General features: G+C 41.1%; 1 protein-coding gene across 1 annotated transcript in view; it reads right to left on the bottom strand.

Moving 5' to 3' along the window:
• Positions 1–1,054: 1,054 nt before the first annotated feature.
• LMX1B (LIM homeobox transcription factor 1 beta) overlaps positions 1,055–24,864 on the bottom strand; it is a 98,468-nt gene continuing 74,658 nt past the window's right edge. The window contains exons 3-8 of the mRNA XM_015879497.2: positions 13,812–14,044; positions 10,674–10,852; positions 9,894–9,971; positions 9,432–9,498; positions 8,383–8,544; positions 1,055–6,653 (exon numbers count right to left, since the gene is read on the bottom strand). Coding sequence (XP_015734983.1) covers positions 6,496–6,653; positions 8,383–8,544; positions 9,432–9,498; positions 9,894–9,971; positions 10,674–10,852; positions 13,812–14,044 — 877 coding nt within the window. The 3' untranslated portion in view covers positions 1,055–6,495. The remainder of the gene's footprint in view (positions 6,654–8,382; positions 8,545–9,431; positions 9,499–9,893; positions 9,972–10,673; positions 10,853–13,811; positions 14,045–24,864) is intronic.

Raw genomic sequence — 24,864 nt, 5'->3', positions numbered from 1 at the left:
AACCTGCTCAGGAGACAGTCCAAGAATACTGGGCAACAGTGAGCTGTCAGTTGGGTTTTCCTCATTCCCCTGAAGCTCTGTGCCTAACTGCCTTTCCAAGTCAGCAATACTGCTTACTTTTCACTTAAGGATAAATGGCATTGCTTAAGATAGCAAAAAATAACCACATGGCCATTTCTGTGACACATAACCAGAGCAAAAGAGGTTAAAAAACTTTGGCCCAGGCTCTCCAGCTGGGAGTTCTGGAGCTGATTCACTTTCCATACCTGTGTTTGCTCCACTTTGCTTCACTTTAAAGAATACATCTTTCAGAAAATGTTCTTTTCTCATACTTTCTGATGAAAATCTGGCAGTTTGGGTCATAAATTTTCAACTTGAGATGTTTTACTTTTATCTCTGGAAAACTGAGCATATTTTTTCTGTAGGTGAGAAACAGCATTTAATTGTAATTCTCAGCTTAAAAATAGTTTCAACATAAATCTTTGAAGGAAGCCTACTAACAGTGTCTAAGTTGCCTTACAACACAACTAGGCAGACAAGATCATATCACAGCTCTTTGGGCGATAATCCCATTTCTGGTTGTTGTCAGCAGCGAATGTGCTGTGTCAGGGCACAGGCACAGTGGGGTTCTCTGAGTAATCCTTCCCTCCATGGACCTCCAACCCCGGGAAGCAGCAGGACAGCTGGAGGCTTCACCCAGGGTACCATTAGTGGCAGCAAATAGCTCTTACCTCCGCAAGCTTATCTGACTCCTGGACATCCACTGAGGCTGCTGGTCTCCCCAGCAGGCAGCAGCAAGAACTAACTCAGCATTTCCCTGAAGCAGTTCATGAGACATCAGAAACACTGGCAATCCTCTACAGCTCTGCTACTCAGTGGATCAAGCAGGTGGCTCCACATCACCCAGCAAAAACCAACGCAGTGCCCGGCTGCAATGATCTCCTGCTTTTCTGGCCTGAGAGAACAGCGGTGCCATCCCATCCCCCAGTAGACAGAGAACACACTTTCAGTCAGCAACAGCAAAGAAAGAACTGCACTCTGAAAGAAACTCCTGCATTGTTTACAGGTTGCTTTTATTTACAAATATACTGAGGTGTAATCTCTCTCTTTTTTTCTTTTTCTGTTTTCGTTTCAGTGTCTTTGTGTGGGTGGGTGTGTGCACATGGGAGGAAGCAGAATGGTTGAGAAAGTCACGTCTTGTGGCTGCCAGGTCATGGTGGCAGAAAATAAAATCAGCAAAATGAAATTTAAAAACACTAATAAATAATTTAACAATGACAAGTCATTAAATAATAAGAAAACAACAACGATCTACATACATTATGGTGGCTTTTTACCAACACAGAAGGAAAGAAGGGGGAAGCTACTGCAAAAGGCAGATGGTTACGTATGGAAGAGCATATTCATATTTTTACAAGTTAAACAAATTGTAACAGACAGCTACAAAATACTACATTTTGATAACATAAATACAGAATATATAAATATACAAGTAATACAGCCATACATAGCTAAAAAATAGGGTGTTCACTTAAAAACAGAGTTCCCAATGCAAAATATCTGGCAGCCCCTTCACAGTCACTGCTGAACAGAACAACGGTGGCAGAACCAAGAGGACGTGGGCCATGTCCTTTAGGAAGGCAAATGACTGCCAGTTTATTGGGGCAGGCCTCAAGTGGGCAAGGCTGTGCCTAAGTCCCACCAAAGCCAACACCTTCTGTACTTGCCCAAAGGGAAGCACGTGCCTAAGGAGCCCCCTAGTGAGACAGATCCAAACCTGAAGACCTGGTACACTGCAGTGGGTGCAGCTGTTGTCTGCCTGGTGCCACCAGGTGAGGAGGAGGGCTGGCACCGAGATGGACCAGCACATGCAGGAGCACCACATCCATGGATGTGGGAAGCACATTGAGCATTTTGAGATTGTGTGCAGCACTGCCCTGAGCACTTCAGACTTGGAGTCCTGTGGCTCCTGCTCCCGCAGCTTTGTTGTGCTTTAGTGTACTCTCTTTCCTTTCACTTTTGTGGCAAAATTTGGGACCTGTAAGAGCTCTTTCCTTCCTCTTTGCTTCTGCTGTTAAGTTTTAGTAACTTTTTGGGGTGACCAGGATTACTGATTCAAAAAAGGCGCTCTCACAAACCCCAGCTTGCAGCTCCCTGGCAGCATGATGGAGAGCTGGGCTCCTGGGGCACCTGGGAGGCCTTGGGTGTGCCTCTGATCCCTAAGGTAGCTGAAGGGAGTTCTAAGCAGAGTGGGAAGAAGCAAGTGGGTTCACACCACCCCTGGAAAGGTATGCCAGCATGAAGAACCTTCCCCACACAACGATGGCACATTGAAACGGCTGTCAATAGAAGAGCACTGACCTCCTTAAAGGTCATGGGAGTATTCATCAGACACAGCTAAGGTAGGTCTGAAAAATCTACTCATCAGCCACCGTGAGACTGGAGTGAGTCGTGCCGTGGGCATGGTTAGCAGAGACTGAGCCAAGTGGTCTGGATGTTTTTAACAACAGATTTTAAAGAAGAAAATGAGATCAAAATTCTTGGGACGCTGTTTCAATCTCAGTGAGTGTGACCACTGTATTTTACTCACAACTGTAGTTCATGTTGTGACAGTGAAACAGATCTACTACCAGTCCCTAAGCACTCAGAACACAGGCTTTATTCCATAGTGCTTTGGAAAACAGGGGGCTGTGGAGAGCATGGTAGGAATTGTTCCCTTGACACACAGCCATGCAATGAAGCACACTGCCACCCAGCTGAGAGCCACTTGAGTTTGGTGACTACCCTGCTCAGAAACCACTTCTGAATGCAGGAAAATCTGTGTGCTATCATGGCTTTTAAAAACAGATCGGGTAATTGCACAGTAAAGACCTCTGAGGAAGATGTAGCATAGTGTATTCACTCTGATCTCACAGAGATCTTTTTTTAAGCATTATTGAGCAAACACTGAAACCTAATTAATCATCTTTCACTTAATTGCATCTTGTCACCACTTTAGCTTAACATGTATTCCTTGCTTAGCCAAAACAACATGATTGAAGCACTGTGAAGAGCTCACTTGATGCATTTGTATTAGAGAGAGGTTAATTTCCTAGGGAAAATGATCACTGTAAGGTGCATATAATAAACTGCTGTCGTGACCTCTAGCCTCCAAGCTCCCATATGTGCAATCATTGTTTGTGGTTTCCGTGGAAATTCCAGATGTTAAGAATTTTTGGCAAGGGTTTATCAACTTGACTCAGTATAAGATATTACTGTGATATGGCCCATTAAGCATTTCACTTTTACCTGATCAGTGACATTTCCCTTGCCAATAGAAGAGTAAAAGAAAAATCAAAAAGGTCAGAGGTTGCTGTATAATCCTTTACTGCGGGTCCCAGGTTAAAACTACAATGATCACAGTCCAGTCGGATAATTCATTCCACAAAAAAAAAAAAAAAAAAAGAAAAAAAAAAAAAGTGACATTTATTTTGTTTTAATGAACTTTGGCCTTTGCCAGATATAATGGGTCTGCTTGAAACCTTCAGCTATGCATTCCTTTTCTTGACCAGCAGCAACCCACAGTGGCAAGGGAAGCATTATGCATGCCAGAGGGCTCAACTGTGTAGTGCGTGTGGCACCAGAGGTGGAAGAATACGGGAGAGTCAACAGCTGTGACACCATCACACAACACTGAGGGAAAAGTGATGGTATGTACAGATACACTGTAGTGAAAGAGAAAGAAAAGTTGGCAAACAGCCATCTAAGGAACAACAAAGGATTATGGCTTTTTCAGCTATCAAATGGGATATCTGATCCTTTTCTTAGAAATGGGTTGTATTTTCAATGTCCAGGACAGAAGCAGAGGTAGAGTTGGGACAACGCAGTTCTGCAGGTCACATTATAGCTCTCATACAAGTCTCTGTTTACATTAAAAATGCCATTTTGATTCTGCCAATAATGAGGGACAAAGCAAGATTTGTGTCTAGTTTATAAACCCAGTGTGTTTAAGATGGTGAAGATGTTTTTTTATGACTCTAAAGGAGCAGAGGAGGAGGATGGGGGAGAAAACATAATGACACCATTGAGATTGGTGGTTACAAATGTTTATAATGTACCATACAAGAAGTGCTTGCCTTCTGCCCTGCAAGCAGTACAGCTCACCTGAGTTCTTCATAAATATTTACTACCATGCAGAGTTAAAGGAAATTCTTTATTTTAATACAGAAGAAAAGGGAAGGATGGGTAAGAAAAGAAAATTCTTCCAATTTCAAAACACATCTTGGTGTTCATGGCCTTCAACTAAAAAGCCACGTCCCTATTGGAAAGTGAGAGAATGGTCACTAGCAAAAGCACAGGAGTGTAAAGGCCCCAACTCCTCAGAGAAATGAGATGGGCAGCTGCAGGGAGGGGAGCATCCTCCAGCACCTGTGTGGGGCCAAGGGATCCTTTGGGCGCTGGGAATCGAGTGAAAGGCAGATACGGGTATGGCTGCCATGCAGCAGCAGGAGGAGTCTATCTCCAGGTCTGTGCTTCACTGCCATACTGTATGCATGTAGTCTTCTCCCCTAGTGCTTGCCTCACCTCCATAGAGTGAAGCTGCATTAACTTATCTCAGAGATAAAAGTTTGCTTTCTTAATAAACCTCTAACACTCATATGAGGTCCACGTTTCCATTCTGGAGAGGAACATGAAGGTATTTGTTTCCTCAGGGCTAGCACCCAGTCCTTGCCATCCACTCGTCCTGGGCACACAGAGAACAGTTCTGCACCAGGAAGAGGTGAGCAGCCTCAGCAGAGCTGCCCAGCAGGACAGAGGTGGATGCAGCAGGCGCTTTCTGCAGGGCATGCTGCCCCTCAGCCAGGGCCCCAGGAGCAACCTTGATACCGTGAGCATGCTGTGACCCTGGGAGGCTGCAGCTGTACCCCACTGCCAGTCCTCAGCCCAAAGTCACCCAGCACGCTGGACTTAGTTTTGGCTGTTACGGTCAATGCAGTAAAGGCATTTAGTTCAGAATGGGTCTATCCTGCCAATCTTTCCCCATGAGCTCTTACGGAACACACCCTGTAATTACTGATATTACCCTGGCAAATTCACCCCATGAAGTTTGCTCCGCTAAGAACCATGACTGTACTTGTCTGCCTCTCCATATTATAATTATCACCAGGCAATATTCATAACTATGCTATTATTATTTATGATATTTTATGCCCTATGAAAATCTATATGACATATGCTCAGACTTCAGAGTCTGAGATGATCAGACTTCAGCTGGGACATTCCCTTCATTTAAGCACTTCTTGTTCCTCCATTTGCACTTCTAGAAGGTTAGTTGGAGTATTTATTATAAATATAGGAGTCAGTGTGAAACCTGCAGGCATTCAATTTGACTCAATACATCCAAACCTCTCACTGTGATCTTTCCTACTTTTTTTCCCAGTTGGTGCACATTTCAGGACTTCTGATGGCTCAGGCTAGAACTATATACCATAGATTCTTGCTGAGGCAAGACAATTAACTAAAGGAGTGCTTAATTATTCCAGGTGGACAATGGAGTATAGCACATTTATGCCTCATGCAAAACATAAATAAACAGAACAGAATGAACAACACACCAGCCAATCATAGTCTAGACTTAAAATTTGGCACTGAAATACTTACAAACAAAAGTAAATGTTTTATTCTCACACTTCAGAAAAATTAAATAAAACTCTGTCTTGTAAGCACCTTTAGTTTCAATTATTTAAGATCAATACTAATCTAAACGCCTCTGTCCCTAACATGCATCTCATCTCCATGGTCATAGACCTTTCTTGTTACAAAATCACTGGCTTTCTCCACAAATATTACTGGTAACCAGTTTCCTCAGTACCATATGTATAAGGGCTATAAACTAATGAGCAGATCTAGGTTATGTAGAAAAAGTGTAGAAAGGAAACAAATGTTGAACGTCACATTTACATTAAATTCTCACAGTTCAAATGGCAATTTATCCACAACATAGTATGAATCATGCAGTAAGAAAAGGGAGGAATCTCCAGTTTCTTTGATTTATTTGTCATATGGTTGACTGATGTCAGTATCAGTGGCTTAAAAAAAATTTAAACATCCAAAAGAAAGGAAGAGAGAAAGGAGGAAAAGGTCTAACTTTCCGCAAAATCCATTTCCTTTACAACGAAGAGGTCAAACCAAACCAAACCAAAGGCTGCTGAAGAGCAGAGTCTTCTGTTCCTTTCATGCTTCTCTCTTGGTCTGGTGCAAGCTGGGAATCAAGGGTATGTGACTGATGGATATGTTTTGTTTATATATGCATGTATGTAGGTTGGTAGGTACTGACAGATGCACGTACATACATACATATATGCACACAAATGTAGTCTTCCTAAAAATGCTCTTTGCAGTCCAGAGGCAGCAGGAGTCACTGTGAAGGAAGAGCTGGGCAACATATGGCTGTAGAGTCTGCACTGGAAAAAGTCACTGGCTAAATACACGATGGCTGTTTGTTTTCGTTTATTTTCATGAGGCGAAATACGAGCTCTGCATAGAGTACAGCCTGTCAATGGGGTTTCCTACCCTAGCCTGCATGGAGTTAACTTCAGAAGAGGCAAGAAAACAGTCGCTCAAGCTAGTTAAAGAGGTATCACTGTCGATATCATGAAAAATGGAGTCGTTTCCTGCAAATGAAATGTATACATTAAGCTGTATTCTGTGCAGCCAGAGGACACAGTACACACGGATGCGATGCTTGTATATAGCACACTGCAGCAACAGGGAATGCTTCTGGTCTTGTTTTTGCATGTTAACGTAATCTGGCTCTAAGGGTCTGACCTATAAAAAGAAAGGCTAGAAACCAATCTGCAGAGTTCAGCTGGCAGCAATATCACTTAGAAATGCGGAAGCCTGCCAGTTTCTAATATATATGTCAGTCAACAGCAAGCCTTGGCTGATGATGTGAGCAAACAGTGTCAGGGGAGAAGAGGGCTCCTGGTGTCCCATGAGCTGTGACTGAGCACTTGTGGGGACTTAGGGCAGGAACCATTGTGCCCACAGTGGGAAAAAGTGGCCTGAGCACCATAACCAGTAATGGGCTTGGTTTACACGTGAGGCAAAAGGGAGGCCGACAAGGGCAACTGGGCCCAGATGGAGGCCCAGTTTTCCTGTACTCAAATGAGCTATAGTTGTAAATATGCTTTCCTTTCAGAAAATTCCACACTTTGTGGGCCGGTTTGGAACACAGCACCATTTATTTCCCTTAGCAACTACAATTTCAGCTTATTTCGTATTTTAAGGTACCAGAAAGAGCTCTAGCTCGAGTAATGTGAGCTTTAGGAAAGTGTTACTCTGGTTTGTTTTCCTTACGCATTCATTTAAAATGGCTTTGTCTTAATTCCTGCATTGATTTTGGAACACACAACATGCCTCCAAAGGAGTTTTGCTTAGAAATTGCCAAGCACATTGTTAGCAACAAAATCACAAGTCATCTAATACTCATTTGCACTTCAAATATCCTCAGATCCCTACAGTATTTACCAAATTGCCTGGCAAGCACTGTGGTCTTGCCTCAGTGGAAAAAGCAGTCATACAGACCCAAGCCAGATTTCTTGTTAGTCTGTGCAATCCACACTCATGACAGTCACGTGTTTGTGTAACTGCAATGAAGTGCTCCCAGTGAACACAAAAGAGTCTGATGTAAACAGGTCCCCTTTGTCTATGGCAAGGCCAATTATCACAGGCTGAGAAATCCTCTTAAATTTTATTTAAGTGCCACACTGCAATCGTTCAGAATTGATTATTAAGCATTTAATATGCTTGTGAAGCGTTTAGTGTACCTATTCACTTGATGTTGCATGGTAAGGAAAATGTAAAAGCAAACCATAATCTTGATTTTGGACAAAGAATATAATTATGCAGGAGCAATGTCCTGTGGTGACATATCTCTCGATAGCTCAAGAACAAATCCATGCATGTGATCTGAGGGATCTTTGAGAGGTGGTTACTTATTTTTGGATGGATCACTTCTCTTTATTAGACCACTTTTCAAGGCACTATATTCCCAAAGCTTCTAGGAAAAAGGAAATACTTGTGAGGAAGGTAAAGAAATTGTGTCACTGTTTATTTTTAGTCTTGGACAGTGATTTAAAAAAGTGGAGCTGGAGAGATAATGTTGCTTTTCTTTATCATTTATCAAAACTATACTCTGTAGTAGTGTCCGGAGGCTGGGAAGAGCCCTCATCTACCCTTCTATGTGTACATGAAAATACACATAAAACTGACCAGTAGAAACTCCTTTGTACAAATCCCGGAAAAATATTGTAACAGCAAGTAACTCCGTTGAACCTTTGGAGTGTGAACCGGCATACGAACCCTGCTATTTCTGATGCGGCAGAATGATGCATGCCTTACCATAAGGGTTCATGTGGTCGCCTGGCATTTGTGGAGGGGTCAGACCCTGCTGAAATGGGTCTGTGCCATAACTGCTTTGATCCATTGCTACAATCTGCTGCTGTGGTGGTGCAAGTGGTGTGTACGATGTCATCATCCCTTCCATTCGGTTAGACATTACTTCTGCAAAAGACACAGGAGGGCACCGTCACTGCTTAGCAACAGGAAGGCTGCAGATAGCACTGCTGGTGACATTACTGAGCATGAGAGCACAGTGAATACAGGTTGGTGTCCGTGCCTTCCATAGGTGCATTCCTAATCTTGTCTGAGACTACAACTAGTAAGGGCAAAGACCCATAATTCCTGGACCACATCCCCCACATCTGGGTGCTGCATCATATCTTCCCAAAATCTCCTTCTAACTGCTATAGCCCTTACATTCTCTAATGCCTGTTGGTGCCAGACTAATACTGCTAATGCAGCAACAGTATTGTAACCCTCTACACTGGAGCAGATGTCATGTGGAACAAACAATATGTTTCCTTAACAGCAGCCCCTCATGCAGCTCACAGATTACAATCCTAGGGTCATGACAGCTTTTCTGCCCTGCATCAGGAGAACTCGAGGCTGCAAAGTCTTGAGATGCTGCTCTTCAGCAGCAACCCTGAAAATGCCGGACATGTCCTGGCAACTCTGCCCAGGGCCTGGGGCACAGGAGAAGCTCCCCATGATACTGCTGAGCATGGTCCCCCCTCTTCATTAGAAAATAAAGCTAACTTGAAGATCTCTATAGAGTGAACCTCCTGGAGATTTCCTCCAGTGTAAGCTCCTCTGCACTGCAGATTTCTTCCAGGAAGGTACTAGCTTCTGTGTAAGCACCTTGATGGTCTGAGAAGAATCTGGGAAAACATACCACAGTCACTCAGACACAGCTTCCACAGGTGATGGTACATGTTTGTGAATAACCTGCATGGCTGTACTGAGACAGTATGTACCCATGTAGAAATGGCACTTTGAGAAAGCTTGTACATTCTTTCCCCCTTGCTCTGCTTCCATCACAGATCCCCTACCTTGCCCTAGTCGCTGAGAGTTTTGTTGCTCCTGCTGCTGCTGGTGCCTTCGTGCTAGTTTTTTCATCTGAGTAAAAGAGGAAGAACAGAACAATCTCATGGGTCTGAATGGAACCTTTTTTTTTTCTTCCAAAATTCTCTGCAAACATCAAATCAATTAATATAGACCACTTACATTCATGCATACACCACTCTGGGTTCAGTTTCATTAATAAGCTTAAACATTTCTGTTTCCAGTTCCTATTTGCAAGCATAATTTACTCCCAGTGTTGTGGTGCTTAGAGGACATGAACTTAATGTTTGTGTTCTCGTATGGATGTAGGTAGAAGCTCATGCAGAATGTGCACGGTTCAGTCCCTTGGATCTTTGTGATATGTTCGACATCTTAGGGGGTGGGGAGAAGGGAGTCCCTGTTACAGAACAATTTGTGTTTTACTTTTGAGAACCTGAGAAACAACCTACCTTTGCTCTTTGGTTTTGAAACCAAACCTGGACAACTCGCACACTGAGTCCCGTTTCAGCTGCTAGAGTTTCTCTGACCTAGAGGAGGAGATGTTTAAAGCTGTATTTTTTTTCCCCACATCTAGCAAGTTACATTCTGAGGAAGATATTTGCATTTACAATAAATACTGCAGAGCATTTACAATAAATACTGCATGCACAGAATTATTTTTTAAATTCCTCATATTTTTGCATGGTTTGTGCAAGTTCTGCCCTTCACATCACTCATTTCATAAATAATAAACAAATATTCTGAGCATTATAAAATGTTATTAATCATTTCATGATTTTTAGTTTACCAATAAACCAGTTCTGCATGAAAAACTGCACCTTTCCCTAGCTGCTATCAATGAGATAACACCATGATTAACTTTCTTTAAAAAAAAGGACTTGAAGGACAAGTGGTAGGACCAGGGCTGTGCATTCATCTCCCCAGAAAATGAGTCCTTCTGTGGTGCAAAGAAGGGCGTGAAGTCACTTTACCCAGGCTCTGAAAGTCCATGACTGTGTTTTACAACAAGCTAATATGGCGCTTCATAGGAATCAGTCACTGAGCTGTTCTACATAATCAAAAATGACACAGATTAGTGTCTTGGTCCTCAGACACTTTCTGGTTTCTGCATCCACCCCCAACTGCCTGCTGCAGCCCAGGAAGGGGCAGGGGCCCTTGTGACCTCAAGCTCTCACCCTGTGCACTACCTGGTGTGAGAACTGAATGTAGGTCCCTACTGAAGCACCTACCTTCCTACAGGGCTTGGAAGACACTTCAAAAGATGCTTTGAATGCTCGTCTCTGCTGCGTAGTGAGTATTGTCCTTGGTCGTTTAGGTCTCCTCGGGTCCTTCCCATCATCACTTCCTTTTCCTTGTGCTACCTGTCCTTTGGTGGGCTTAACATCTCCATCCTCATCATCACTTTTAACTGGTAAAACATTAACAAGATACAAAACTGTTTGTGTTCCACCAGGACAACCAGGTGTTTGAGAAGTTCTCTTCAGCTGCGAACACATCAACAGGTCAACTACTGTGTTTATCTGCAGACCTACATTTACTATGGGCAGGAGGAGACTATCTTAAATCCGGGTGTATGGCATAAATCAAATTCCACAAAAGTAGAAGAACACTTCTTTCTGCTTAATATATGAGGGCAAGGGACAGATCAGGGGATGTAAATTCAGAATATAATGCAGTATTCCCAGAAACTGGGCACAGAGAGTGTTGGTACCCTTCTACCATCATCTGATTCCCTCTGTGCTCACCTGCTGACACTGCAGCAACCACACTGACTAACACGCCTTTACCTTCACAGAATAGCAGCATCTTTTCACTCTGCATTGGGTTCACAGAGGTGCCACCGTCCCCAAGGCTGAGGCAGCGAAACAGTGTGAGTGCAAATATTTCCAAATCCCTTAAAGTCTTTTTAGATAAATATAGTGTAGATTCCAGAAATTGTTCTATATATTTTGATGCTCTGGAGATAATATGAAATAAAGTCTTTTCCCTGTCACTTCGGTGTACTTTCTTTGTTCATTACAAGCTATCAATATGTGTATGCACAAATTAATCTTTCTTGGCAAAAACACAAATACATATGTGCTTATGTAAGTAGATTATTTGTATTTTGTACTGTTGGGCTATGAATATTCTTACAACCTGGTGATATTATGTGTGCTAGTAAATTGTACTGTGAAATTTCATTCTCAGTGGCAAACATGGAAAAGTAAGTCCGAATTCTGATATGAAAAACAGCTTTTCTATTCAGTATATTTCATTTCAACAGACTACCGGGTGGTTTTTTCCTACCAGAAAACATTAATGTACTATTCTAGAAACCTCAACCTTAAGAAACGCACTGCAATTTTGATATACTCAGAAATTACATTCGGGGAATTAACAAATTAGACTTTAATTCATTATTGGGTCTGATTATTATGCACCTAGCAATCTAATCACCTTTTACTTTAATAAGCATCTTTTGCCTAATGATTAAAGAGAAGTTCAGTCATTTTAATAACCATGACATTATTAACTTTCCAGCAAGTCATTTCTAAGGAAAGGTTAGTGAAGATTAGTATTGCTCATTGGAGAGTTACTTTTGTGTCCATTGGATAAATATTTGATTAGAGAAGGACACACACTCAGCCAGGGGTATGGGAGATCATTTGCTCTCATGCAGGCACTTAGGAGAAATGTGTTTTCAATGCATTTGAGAATGGGAGACAAAACATCTCATTTAATTTGTCAACTAGTTTTTCAGGTTCACGACTGGCTAACAGAGAATAATGGAAAAAAAAAAAAAAAGAAAAAAAAAAGCACCTCTAGGAGTAAGAAACTCTCCCTTGTGCCAGTAGAAAATGAAATTGAAAGCAAGTTTGTTTTGTACTGCTTCGGCAGCTCACTGCCCAGTTGATCACAAAGTTCAAAACCCAGGAGTGAAGGAACATGCATCCATGCCAGACACAGCCCTTGGAGGCAGGCAGCTGGCAACAACCTCCAGTCCTGGCATGGCAAGCTCACACTCGCTGGTGGAAGAAGCAGAATCACCACGCTCAGCCTGCAGGGCTGGGCACAGCTCCGCTCTGTGCTTTTCAAAGGGGTTTGTTTGGATACAGACTGCAGCAGGTTGCTGAAGCTGGACTGGCAGAACAACACGCTGAAGGGCAAGTAGGAAACTCAGGCACCTCATGCAAATGCACAAACAGCCCAAACCCTGTGATATCGGGATTACAGAGCAAAGCACTCATACTCCTGCAAATACAGCAAGGCAGTAAATAATGAGAAATGGTCTGGTCCTGCACATCCTGCTGACACAGCAGTGACCTTTGTCTTGTTGCATTCCCGACACAAAAATATAAATTTGAGCATGTGGTGAATATGGCTCTTGGATTAGAGACAATTATAATAAAGACAATTACCGTGCCTATTTTCCCATAAACTACAGGCAAAGATCCAAGTTATTTATCTGCTTAATGGAATGGTAATTGTTGATTTTCTTGGACATTTTCTTGGGAAATAAGTGAGCAATTATGATAACTGGCACCATACTGCACACACACAGTCTCTAGTCTTGGGCTCAACCAGAGCACACACACAAGAAGTTTCCAGTCTCAACGAGACTACATGGCACAGAAAGGAGGAATGCTGTTCCTCCTGTTAGTGCCTGAGCCTGACAGGCAGCCCTCACTGTAGCTGTGGCCAGATGCTCTGGGTTTTGGACTGGGGAATCCAGACCCAGTGTGTGATCTTTTTATTGTGTACCATACTGTGCTCTCAGCCCCAGCCACACAGCAAGCAGCTTTGCTCACTCTTTTCAAAACTTTCCCCTGGAGGTGGCGGGAGGACAGCAAGTGTTCATCCCTCCCATGTTGTGGTGATCTTGGGGAAGACACCCATCAGCTATCAGCTGGGAGAGCTCAAGGGCCTTCTTCAGAAGCTCTGCTTGTACAGCATAGTGACCTTCTACCTGTTTTTCTGGCTTGCTGTTGAAAGTATATGAGCACAAGATTCCCTGATATCAGGGCAAAAATATTTTAGGAGGAAAGAATGCCTGTGGAAAAGAGTAGGCTTTGAATGAGGTCTCAGGTAACAGAAGTCGGTCTGATTCACATGCTGTGATCTCACGGAAACACACAGTATTGACCCCTCAAGAACCTCCAGCATTTTTTCAACTATACTAAGACAGCAACAAATTAAGGAAAGGAACAAAGTCAGGAAGAACAATTGGCAGCAGGGATTTTTTGCTGTGTCTGCTAAGAGCTGTAACTGGATGAATGACAAATGCATATCGAGAAAGTGGATGTGTAAACAAATGTGCTTTTCTGTAAAAATGTTCTGCAAACTCTTCCAGCTTTTCCAGCTGGTTTAGGGATGGGAATGCTCACCTGAGTCGGAATCGTCTGGGCTGACGGAGCTCAACAGGTCCTTCTCTTTTTCATAGTCACTTTTACAGAGCAACTGCCCTTCCTTAAGAACAAACTCATCCCCTTTTCTCAGCTGTCGCTCACAAACGCAGCAACAGAAGCAGCTTAAGTGGTAAACGCACTCCAGGGCTCTCATCACAAATTCTGTTGGGGCAATTTTTTCCATGCAGCCACTGCACTTGGCAGCAAAAAGCCTGCAAGAAAGAGAGGCAGAAAAGTCAAAGGGAACATCAGATCCACACACTGCATGAATTTAAATACATCAAATGGTTTAATTTAGCTACAGATCAGATTGCCTCATAGTTTTGTAGATGGGGGACTTGCATTCTTAGTCTTGGAAATATCACAGTTTATTCAGATCAGCCATTTTGGACTGCAGATTCCCAAACTGCCCATGATGGATAAAAATATCAAGATTTGTTCTCATCCCACTACTTTGTTCCCCTTTAGGATAAGAAACATTACAGTGTTCCCAGAGTCTGGATAAGTTTCTTCAAAACCAAACTTATTTTAATTCATTTTTTCGAGGAAAGGCTGAGCTGGTCTTTTCTTTATGCGGGCACTTTGATTTCAGAATATATTTCATGAATCTGCCTTTCTGGTACTGCGTGTGTCTGAGGAGGTTATAACAAATGAACACAGAAACAAGCAAGGAATCACAGTGCTGTTGCTGAGCAGATGACACACATGTGCGATCACAAAAATGCAACCGATAAAGAGAGGAGTGAAATAGCATGGCTTTTCTTTGGACATTGTGCTATTCCAGAACAACCTGTTTCCAAAGACAGTCCTGTGCATTTTAAACGGTATGAAACATCCTTTGGCAGAGACATGCAGTGATCCAATCTGCTAAATTACCACCATAATCACAGGCTCTACAATATACACTATATTCCAGCCTAGTTCTTATTAAACCTTTATAAACCCCTTCTTTCATACATCATTAATTTTCTAACATAAAATTAGAATGATATAGATTAATTTTATTTTGCTTTTCTAATGGCAACTGGGAATCTCCCTAAGTGAGCTTTTAGGAAGACGGCTGCTTCAAATAAAGATGAATAGCTAAGTTACATCCCTGTACCACACAGTGGATGCGGTAATTTGAAATTCAGTGGCTTTTATGGCAATGCATCAAAGCGCAAGGTGCATTAATATTTACATTCTTTCAATGAAATTAACACAACTGCAGTGATGCATTCACAGGAAAAAAGGAGATTCTACATTGGATGATGGTGTGTGATGATTTTTTGTTTTGTTTTCTTTTCATTCTCAGAATGATCACCTTGTTTATGAAAGGCAAATACAGGTAATTTTCGAACACTCAGGCTGTGGTACCTTCTGAGCCCTCCAAAGCCTCCATTTTGTCTGAGCTGAGAATATCCAGCAAAATGGCAGTCGGTGGCTCTTCAGCAAAGCAATGAAGTCACAAATAGGCAAGAGGGAAAAGAAAACGGGAAGACATTTGCATACTGCATGCAAAGAAAGGCAGACTGCCCGAGAACTTGTGTGGCTTTTATAACCCTACCATTTGATCTGATAAAAGAAATCTACTGTAGTAACTATACTGATTTAGTGCATATCTTTGCACAACCAGAGATACAACACAACAGTTATGCATTGTACAAGTTACAGAAGGAACACTGAGCAACTCCTTGTGTACACAATGGATTAAATTTATTAAAGGAAAACTGATGGTGTTCAGGACCAACAGCCACTGCTGATGAAAGGGCCACTTAATTTCATACTGTCTGCTGGGTCCACAACTTCTCTTTGTTGTTAGATGCAAACTTCAACAGCAAGAAGGAAATGTGATTTTACGTTCTGGCTACTAAGCATCACAAGAATACCACAATGCTTTAGCTAGCAACTTCCTATGCAGGAAATATTTCTATCTATGCACAATAGCATATCTCAAAGGATTAAAACACAATGGAAGAAAAAAAGAGCAAACAGATTTTAAGCACTTAAAAAAGTTGTTTCTGTTTAACTGCTTAAATCTATTTGACTCAGTTTAATTAAGCTTGTATCTTTTGTCTGAAGACTGTTGTGATGATGGAGCACTCTTAAAGAATCTGAAGATTAGCAAATCTGGTGTGAAGGCATCCGGCTCCCCTAACTGGCATCAGTTCATTTATACTGGTGTGACAGTTAACCTGTGCACGCTTCAGTAAAACTCAATGGAGGGCTATCAGGAGGGATGGGACAGACCCTACATGTGGTAGCTGCTCTGCTGGGCTGCAGATGTAACAGCCTGACCAGGAAACACTGCTGCATTTCTGTTTCTGCAGTCTCCAGGTTCCTGACTTCATCTGAATTTCAAATCAGTGCTACAAGCCTGAGAAATCTGAGAAAGAAATTCAGGAAAGCGACTGCAATCCTGCAGATACCGGCACTGATCTGTCTAAAACCCCTTGTGATACTGCTGTGATGATGATAAAACCCAGCGTTGCAGTCGGGCTGTTAATAAAAGTACTGCTGAAGGATCAGTGTACTTCGGAGGCTTTCATAGAAAGAGTTAATACAGGATGTCTGCTCCACCCTCTGTAGGCATACCAGGGAGGCCAGGCTCTGAGAGACACTCAAAGAATAAGGGCTTTTTCTCTTTGAAAGAAGAACCTAGAAGAGATGCTGACTCTAAGAGACCGTGCATTAAGGCTTCCTGGACTAAACATTTCCTACTGCAAATTCACTGGAGCAGCACCAGCACTACATGGGCAGCACTGCAGGACTGTACACCAGGGCCAGGAGAGCCCAGGCAGAAAGGAGCAGGCAGAAACCTCCCAGCTTCCCCTCTGAGCCGAGCAGAAAGGGCAGCAACTTCTGTCGGAGGGCTGCGGGAGGCCAGACAGGGAAGGCCAATGCAGCTCTTCTGCAGAGAGCGCATCAGCAGCTTGATGTCTCTGAAGTTGGGGTTGGACTGACACTACAATAAATGGTGCACAACATTAGATAAGACAGCAGCTGTCTTCAGTTCTCTCCCAAGCAAACTGCAAAATCTGCCACTTTTGAATGAAAGTGCTAACACAAATGTAGCACTGTTTAGAAATGATTTTAAGGAGGAAGGCATATACTCCCCATCACATTTCCCAGCTGGAACACAACAATATTCTATTATCTTCTTATCCTTGTGCTACAGAGCATATTGTTTATGTGACCTGTGTTTTCTATGTCATATTGCTTTATCACATGGCTTTTCTTCCTCCTTGTTCTCTAAATAAAAGATATCCAACATGTACATTGAGAACAGTTCACGTTATTTATCGGCAATTGACTGTTGCCAGGAAGATGGTTCCTTCACAGTAATGTTTCCAAAGACAGTCTTTTAGTTATAAAGAAATATATTATTGTCAGTGTACTATTAAATCATTCAAATTAAGGTGCATTTGTCTGACAATTCTGTGTTGCTTTCATATCCTTAATTGTCCCTTGTCAATCTATGAAAATCTCATAAACCTTGCTTGGGTACTCTCTGCATTATAGCAGGCACTCACACGTCTTACACTGTGTTGGATTTAATTCTGTGGTTATAAAATTTTCATTGCGCTTATCATTTAAAATGTTTATAGGTGTTTTTTAGCTTTCAGAATGTAACCCAGGGTTATGCACTTTTTTGGGGGGGAACAAGGCAGTCTCACAACAGGAAACCAAACTTGACAAATGACCAGACTTTGATATCTGTGACCTAAAATACTGCTCATTAGACTGTTCATTTTATAAATGAATGGTAATAAACCTGTTGAGAAGTGTAGGATAGCAAGAATACTTCACAGATCACCCATTTGTAGGTTTTAATCAAGGCACCACATTTGATGAGGAGCATGCAGATATCTACACAGAGACAAACACTCCGTCCCACTCAACCACATTTAAAGAAATATTTCTTTTGCTTTCTCTACATTTTGCAAATAATTTGCATAGCTATGACTTTTTACCCCCATGGCTGATTATCTCCAGCTCTCGTCAGTTAATGTCAAACCTCAAAATCCTTGGACTTGTTAAAATATGTGGAGAGTGGAAATCAAATGCCTTTATTAGAAGCCCCAGGAAATCTCTGACTCCTAAGCACAACAAAAACATTCCAAAGAAAATTGTTCAAAGCAGACAAAGGAGAAAAGCAGAACAAGAAACCTTGTTTTGAATCAGCGATTGCAAGAGTTTTATAAATAAATTCTGTTGCCTGGACTATTTTGAAAGACAACTCAATAACTTCAGAAGTTTTTAAGTGTGTTTGTCTCCATGCCTGAAACACTTTGGAGATTCAGCTGAGCTCAGGTTTGGAACAATGGCCTGTTTGTCCATTCAAGTATTTGTAATGGGGAAGTAAATTCACTGGGAAGTAAATTTACAGTACTAGATAACAAAAAAATATTCACCATTTTAAACTGGGCAAACTTACTAAAATAATTTTGCATTTATCGCAGGGGCAATGAAATACTAAGACATGTGGCCCCGTCTTTAAACAGTAGAGGAAAATGTTCACCAGCGGAAGAAGCCATAAAGATTTTATTTGTTAGGATATCCCTGTGAAGTCAGGCTGAATCAGTAATCCTTAGGAACAACCACAGTTACATGATCCATTGTGCCTTACTGCATGGGCACAACCATCTGGTGTTTAATATGTATCACTGATTTATTATCTCTTGCACAGCTATCTCGCCGTAAGCTTGACCCTGATATGTTCCCGAGAATCGCTGTTCTGCTGTTTACTCTTATAATGTCCTGACAACCCATGCTTTACCTTTCTATTACTCATCCAGGTTCTTCATTTCCTCTTGTTTGTGGACAAACATATTTTAATTGTTTTATTATAACTAATTTAATCTGTGCTGAGAGATCTCAACGTGCAGTGTGAAATTTGCTGTACACGTTAAGTGTGGTTCAAGAGGTTTCTTGTATAGGACTGATGTATAAAAATAGACTCATTCAGTCAGGTTGTTTATTTACTGGACCTCTGCTGCGAAGCAGTAAATAGGAAGTTATTAACCGTTATTTGATATATGCAAGAGGACAGATGTAGCTGTCTAACTATCAGAGACGTTAAAACATTTTCCTTTCTGTGTTATTCTGCCACTGTGTGTTGCAGTAAACCGCAGCAGATACCTTCATTTTCTTTATTTAATAACTAGGCAAAGATGGTGGTCACAAGCTTTTGTTAATAGCATAGGTAGAGCCTCAAGCTCTGATACGCTTCTTTCTGATAATAGCTGGTATATGACATCCCTATCATGCCTATATATCCAGCTGGGAGTTCACTTGGCACTCAGAGAATAAAATATGTTAGAGACAAAGTAAAATGCATTATGCTTTTCACACAACTGAGTTTTATTAAGGAAAGAAATTAAATTACTAACAAATAACATCTGTTACTTCTTAGTCAGGAGGAATTTTGAAGCTTCTGTGATCTTTAGATGACACAGAATGGGGAAAACACTCTGCATTTTTTTCAACTATAGGACTTGAATGTTTTTGTAGCACCTTACAGCTCGCGGGTGCACATAAAAAAATGACAACCAACTTTCTTGGTTGCACTAAATCCTGAACATCCGAAAAATCTCACATGCACCACAGCAGAACAGAAATATCATTTTATGATTTGGAAAAGAAGAAACTAAAAAAAAAAAAAAAATAGAAACCAATCCATTTAAAATATTTTCCCTGCAGAAAAAGTAATTACGTAGTTTATTAAAGCCAATTTCATAGATGAAACTTCAGCAAAATAAAGCTAATTCCCTTTCACTGAGATGTAATAAAGCATGCACAAAAATTAAAAGTTTCTAGAAATAAAAAAGCAATATACACAGGGAAACTGAAACAAAAAAGCCCACCTTCTTCTAGTGGGAAGGCTAAGGAAGGCATTTATGAGCCTCCTGTCTGCAGGTGCTGCGATAAGATTACTGACCACTAACAAACACTGCATTTAAAGATGTGGGCAAGTGGATTTCTGCTTTCAGATGTGGCATATCATGGCACCATGGTTATTCCCCATAAACACTTTACCCTCATGTCCATGAGGAGAGCTGTGGAGGTAACCCTACTGAGACAACACAGTCCCACCATGCTCACACCCGGAAGCCCATGGGAACTCGAGCTCCTGCTCACCAGGCTCCACTGCCTGACCCAGATGGTGAACTGTGGCATCCACACTACCAAATTAGCACCCCTTACTTGGGATTTCTTTCCTAGAGGAACTTCACAGAATTACACAATTGCAGGGGTTGAAAGGGACCTCAAGATAATGTCCAACCTCTCCGGCTAAATGAGGTACCCTACAGTATGGTACACAGGGAAGCATCCAGATGGGTCTTGAATCTCCACAGAATTTACATGAGGAAGGGGTCCCATTTGACTGACCTCAGCCTTCACGTGGCTGCTGAAGCTCCCTGCCTCACAACCCAGGCCCTGCCCCACAGCAGCACTGCACAGCCCCATATGGTGGGCCATATTCCCTCTGACAGCTCTGGGACTGAGCCCACAATTCTGAGACTAATGAAAAAGAGGCAACTGATTGCAAAGGCAAATCGCCAAAGTAGGGACAGAACGATGGGAAAAGTTACATCTTCCTTTACTATAAAGTAAAACAAAAAATGTAAAGTACAGAGGAATTGCTCGCTTCAAGCAGAATGTGACAAAATGGATTCTTCTCTTTGCTTAATTTTCACCCCTTAATTGACCATTTTGTTTGACTGCCTTCCATCACTGCCACACAGCTCTGTTTTATAGCATGTTTCCTTACAATGCTTTGATGGAAAAATTTATGAAGAATCGAATTATTGCTGTTAGAAGGGAATTAAAACAATTTTTCATTTACAAAGTCACTGATATTGCTCTACTGTGCTCCACCTTTGGGAATCCAATTGCTTTTCCCAGCTACTCCCATTCCTCTTTATAGCACGGCAATTGCACTGTACAGATTATGGCTGCAATTTTCTCCTAATCTGTTCTGGAGAACAGAAACTGTTATAAAAGTTAAGGGCTCCAATTGAATTGATAAAGTCAGGATTGCAATTAAGAAGTCTAATGGATTAACAAAATACAATGATTTTGTTAGAATAATATTTTTAGGCAGCACAAACATTTGGGAAATAATGTTATTTTATCTATGAGTTTAACAACAAAAAAAGCTAAATGGGTTTCTGTTATGCTTTTTGTATAACTTTAAATTATATCAAAGTGCTATGAAAGCATAATAGGTTTGGGGAGTTTGTATTTCTGCTGGAACTCTGCTAAGCAAGTTCATTATGGGCAAGCAACATTTCCCCCATTTTTCTTTATTTGGACTCAATTTCAGTTACTTATACATATTACACTAAATCCATCTTTATGCACTACCTGTACAACCTCACTGATTTCCAAGCACACAAAATGGCTGATGCTGTGTACATGGAAGGCCTCATTTTGTAAACCAGATCTGTGAGAACTGCTTTCTTCAACATGTTGAATATTCACTAGTCTGATAAGAAGTCTTATCTTTCTTGTTCTCTAAGTGGCATACTGAATTTACAGTTGCCTTTGAATTTACATTGCCAGCAACACAGTGAAATTCTTCTAATGTAATTTTTGTATGAAAATTCACCCTAAAGGCTCCATAAGCAGGGAAATTGTACTGTTGGTGATTCACTGCTTTGGCCTTCACTTTTAAAGAAAAAAATAATCGTGTCAAAACAATTCAAATGTAATTTCTAAGTTATTTCTTGGCTGGCAAGAATGACTTAGGGAAAGAATTTATACAGGGCCTTTCCTTTCAACTGAGAGCATTAAGAGGAAGAAACGTTATTTGCCAGTATAAAACAAAATAACTTCCTGTGCCTGCCGCACTGATGCTGTACAAGAGCTTGTGCCCAAACCTATCAGCACAGCCAATTTAGAAACTGATTTGCAAGGGAAAGATACCTTAGTCCTGTGGTGTTAATGTCTTTACAGTGGGGGGTCTATTGCCAGCTTCTCCAAACTCATCAACACAATCTATTATTAATACCCAGAAAGGCTTTATAGTATCTTTATTGCACAAGGCAATGAAAGCTCCGTGGTGTAATCTGTTATCTATATTGCAAAAACATGTGAAATAAAACAAAACATAGACACTTCATAAACAAAATGTTTCATCTGTTACAACTCTCTGCCTCTTCTATATATAAAGCAGTAGGGTGCAGGAAAAGCATTCAGAGAGATTTGCTGTTAGATGTGGGAGTGCCTTCGTTTTAAATTTTATTTGTAATGTGACAAACTTTCATCTGAATGAAAATTTCTGCTTCTTTTGCTGAGATGAAAAAGTCTCTGCAGAATTAGGCTGTGTTTGATTTGGAGAGCAAAGGAGTTTAGGAGCAAAATGCAGCATCTAAAAATCTAAAAGAAAGCTCTTTGACACACAGCCATGAGCCAGTAAATGCAACTTCAGCATACAACTGTGGAGAGATGAAGACAGAAGCCGAGGCCCCCACAGAGGCAGGACCAGGTATTTATGTCAGGGGCATTGCCATGGCAGGAACTGAAGAATTTGTCTCTAGTAAACAGCAGCAAAAATAAGTGTCCACAGGCATTTCCCTGAAGGCAGCTTTTCCTTTGGGAATCATTCAAGATCAGAATTTGAGCAGAGAGCTGGATCTTCTGCTATTGATCTAAATATATGTATTTGATATGAAAAGAGCAGAATTGTCTCGCACTTAGACTGTTGGAATAGACAGTATTAGAAATATCATTTAATAGCAAATAAGTAAACATACAGCTGATAAGATTTTGTTTTTAGTAGATCACAGCAGAGGTGAAACAGAGAAGGGGATGGAAAGGGCACAGTTTTGTTTAGTACTTGATCTATATGTGTTTGCAACACAGAAAGAATAAAAAAACCTTTAACACAAAGGCCTGTGTCTTATTTCCCAAATGGCCCTTCATTATTTGCCTGTAGAAAATAAATTGTTCTTTTGTAGTGTTTCTCTTTTCAGTCAGAGTGTCAACTATTATTTTTCTATTTCCTCTTTTTGTCACTTTGCATTATTTTTGGCGCTGTAATTCCCATTTGTTCCCACTCCTATCTTCCTCTCTCCTATTGTTCCATTTTTTAATCCCCAGTTTTACTCTTCTTCAGCTCTTTTTTGGCCCGCTCTCAGTAGGGTTTGAGAAAATACCCAGGCGTGACTCCCTGCTATAGCAACCACACCTCCCCAAGAAAGCCACAACAATCTCTTCGGGAGGAGGAAAGTCTTTCACAAGCTGGCAGCAAAAGTAAATCCTTCTTCAAGGAACAAGAAGGATTAGCGGAGAACAGTGGGCTGCAGACTTAACCCTACCCCTCATTTCTTTAGAGCACCAGTCACTCAGAACCCTGCTGTGATGTACAATTAAACAGAACTAAAAAAAGTCCTGAATGACACAAGAGCCGGATTGTGTAAAGGTTTAATTCCACTTTAATACCTTTCCAAGTTCAGAACTCAAAGATAGCAATTTAACCCAAGAATCCCCATCTGAGCATGAAAAGTTGCTGTTTGTCTTACAAAAGTCCCTAGTATATTCTGCTGTAAATCATGGTCTATTAGCTTGATCCTTAATGGATGAAAACTTATTTTTCGCCCAATCATCTCTACATAGTTTCTCTTTACCGCCATTCTCCCACAGATTTCACTCATCTGATATGGCAGATCAGCAAAAACATTCTCCTGGAGGCAATATTTTTTTTGAAAATAATAAATTAAAAACAAAAACAAAAGGACCAATGGAAAAGGACCACTGAGAAGAAAAAGAGAAACTCAAGACAGCCAAGGTGTGCCCAGAAATGCCTTAGAAATGATCATTTCTTCTAGTAGTATGGACTCCCTCTTATTAACATCGTGTCAATTACACATAATTAATATTAAGATGAGAAACAAGTAGCTCTTTTAACACAGGCATTTTTGAAGGCTCCAAATATCTGATTCATCCTCTTTATGTAAATACATGGACTTGACTAATTATTCTAGAATAAACAATAAATATACTTGCTCTCTAAGCTGAATTCTTAGGTTAACAGAGAATTATCAAAATCTGCTAACTTCTGTCAAAATACAGTCAATTGAGTCCTGCAGAGTTAGTTAGCTATCAGCATCTGCGTTTGTATTTGGGATTTGGTATACTAGACTGTCTAAACACACAGATAAAGAAAGAAGCAAGGCCCTGTGGCATGGCCAGACTCTTCTTTCACCTGGAACATTTGCACATGTTTTAAGTAATTCTAGCATTTATATATATCATGCAGGACACTGGCACACGTGTGAAAATGAAATCCCATTAGATACCAACAACATTATTAGGCATGCAAAGAGGATTACTTCCTTAAGCTCAGAGGACTGAAAGGCTCGTCTAAACATTTTATTAACATTTTCAGATTTTTTTTTTAATTAAATGAAAACTTGTACGTGCGTTAAAGCTGGACAATATTGCTTAACTTTTGGTTATGTGTATGGATGTGCATTACGCACACACATTCATCCAGACTGGAAAAAATAGAGATGCCTTTTATAGAGAGAAGGGTCCAAAATCACCACCATCTTATACATCAATACCGTGTACTTTCCTTTGGTAAAAAAAGTGACTGAGAAAATCCTGCTCTGGTTGTACCGAACTTTTAGTAGAAGCAGAATTAAGTTTGCTCACCAGTAATTCTGAGGTTCTTAAGTTCATTTGCAAAAGACAAATACACAGGGGATGCTACAAAAGTAAAGCCTCCTGTTTCATTATGTCAGCCTATGACATCAGAGGTAGATGTTGGTGAGACGGCAGTAGGGGCTGAACCGTCCAGCCAGTATTACATTAAATTGTGTTGCTGTGTGACAGATGGCAGCAGAGGAGCAGTCTGACAGAATGGCATGGAAGTGCGTATGGAGCAAAGGTGGAAAAAAGTTGCACCCACTGACATCCATTGGCACTCGCTGAACGTTTAATGGAGATCACACAGTGGATGTGAGCACAGTGAGGGGTGGGTGATAGTTTCAGCAGCGGTGACAGCAACACTGGATCATCTCTGGTGGTACAGATAAAGAAT

Source organism: Coturnix japonica, chromosome 17 (genome assembly GCF_001577835.2).
Source record: "Coturnix japonica isolate 7356 chromosome 17, Coturnix japonica 2.1, whole genome shotgun sequence".
Taxonomy (NCBI): Eukaryota; Metazoa; Chordata; class Aves; order Galliformes; family Phasianidae; genus Coturnix; species Coturnix japonica.
Note: the sequence above shows the minus strand (reverse complement) of the source record. Positions and strands in the feature narration are given on the sequence as shown.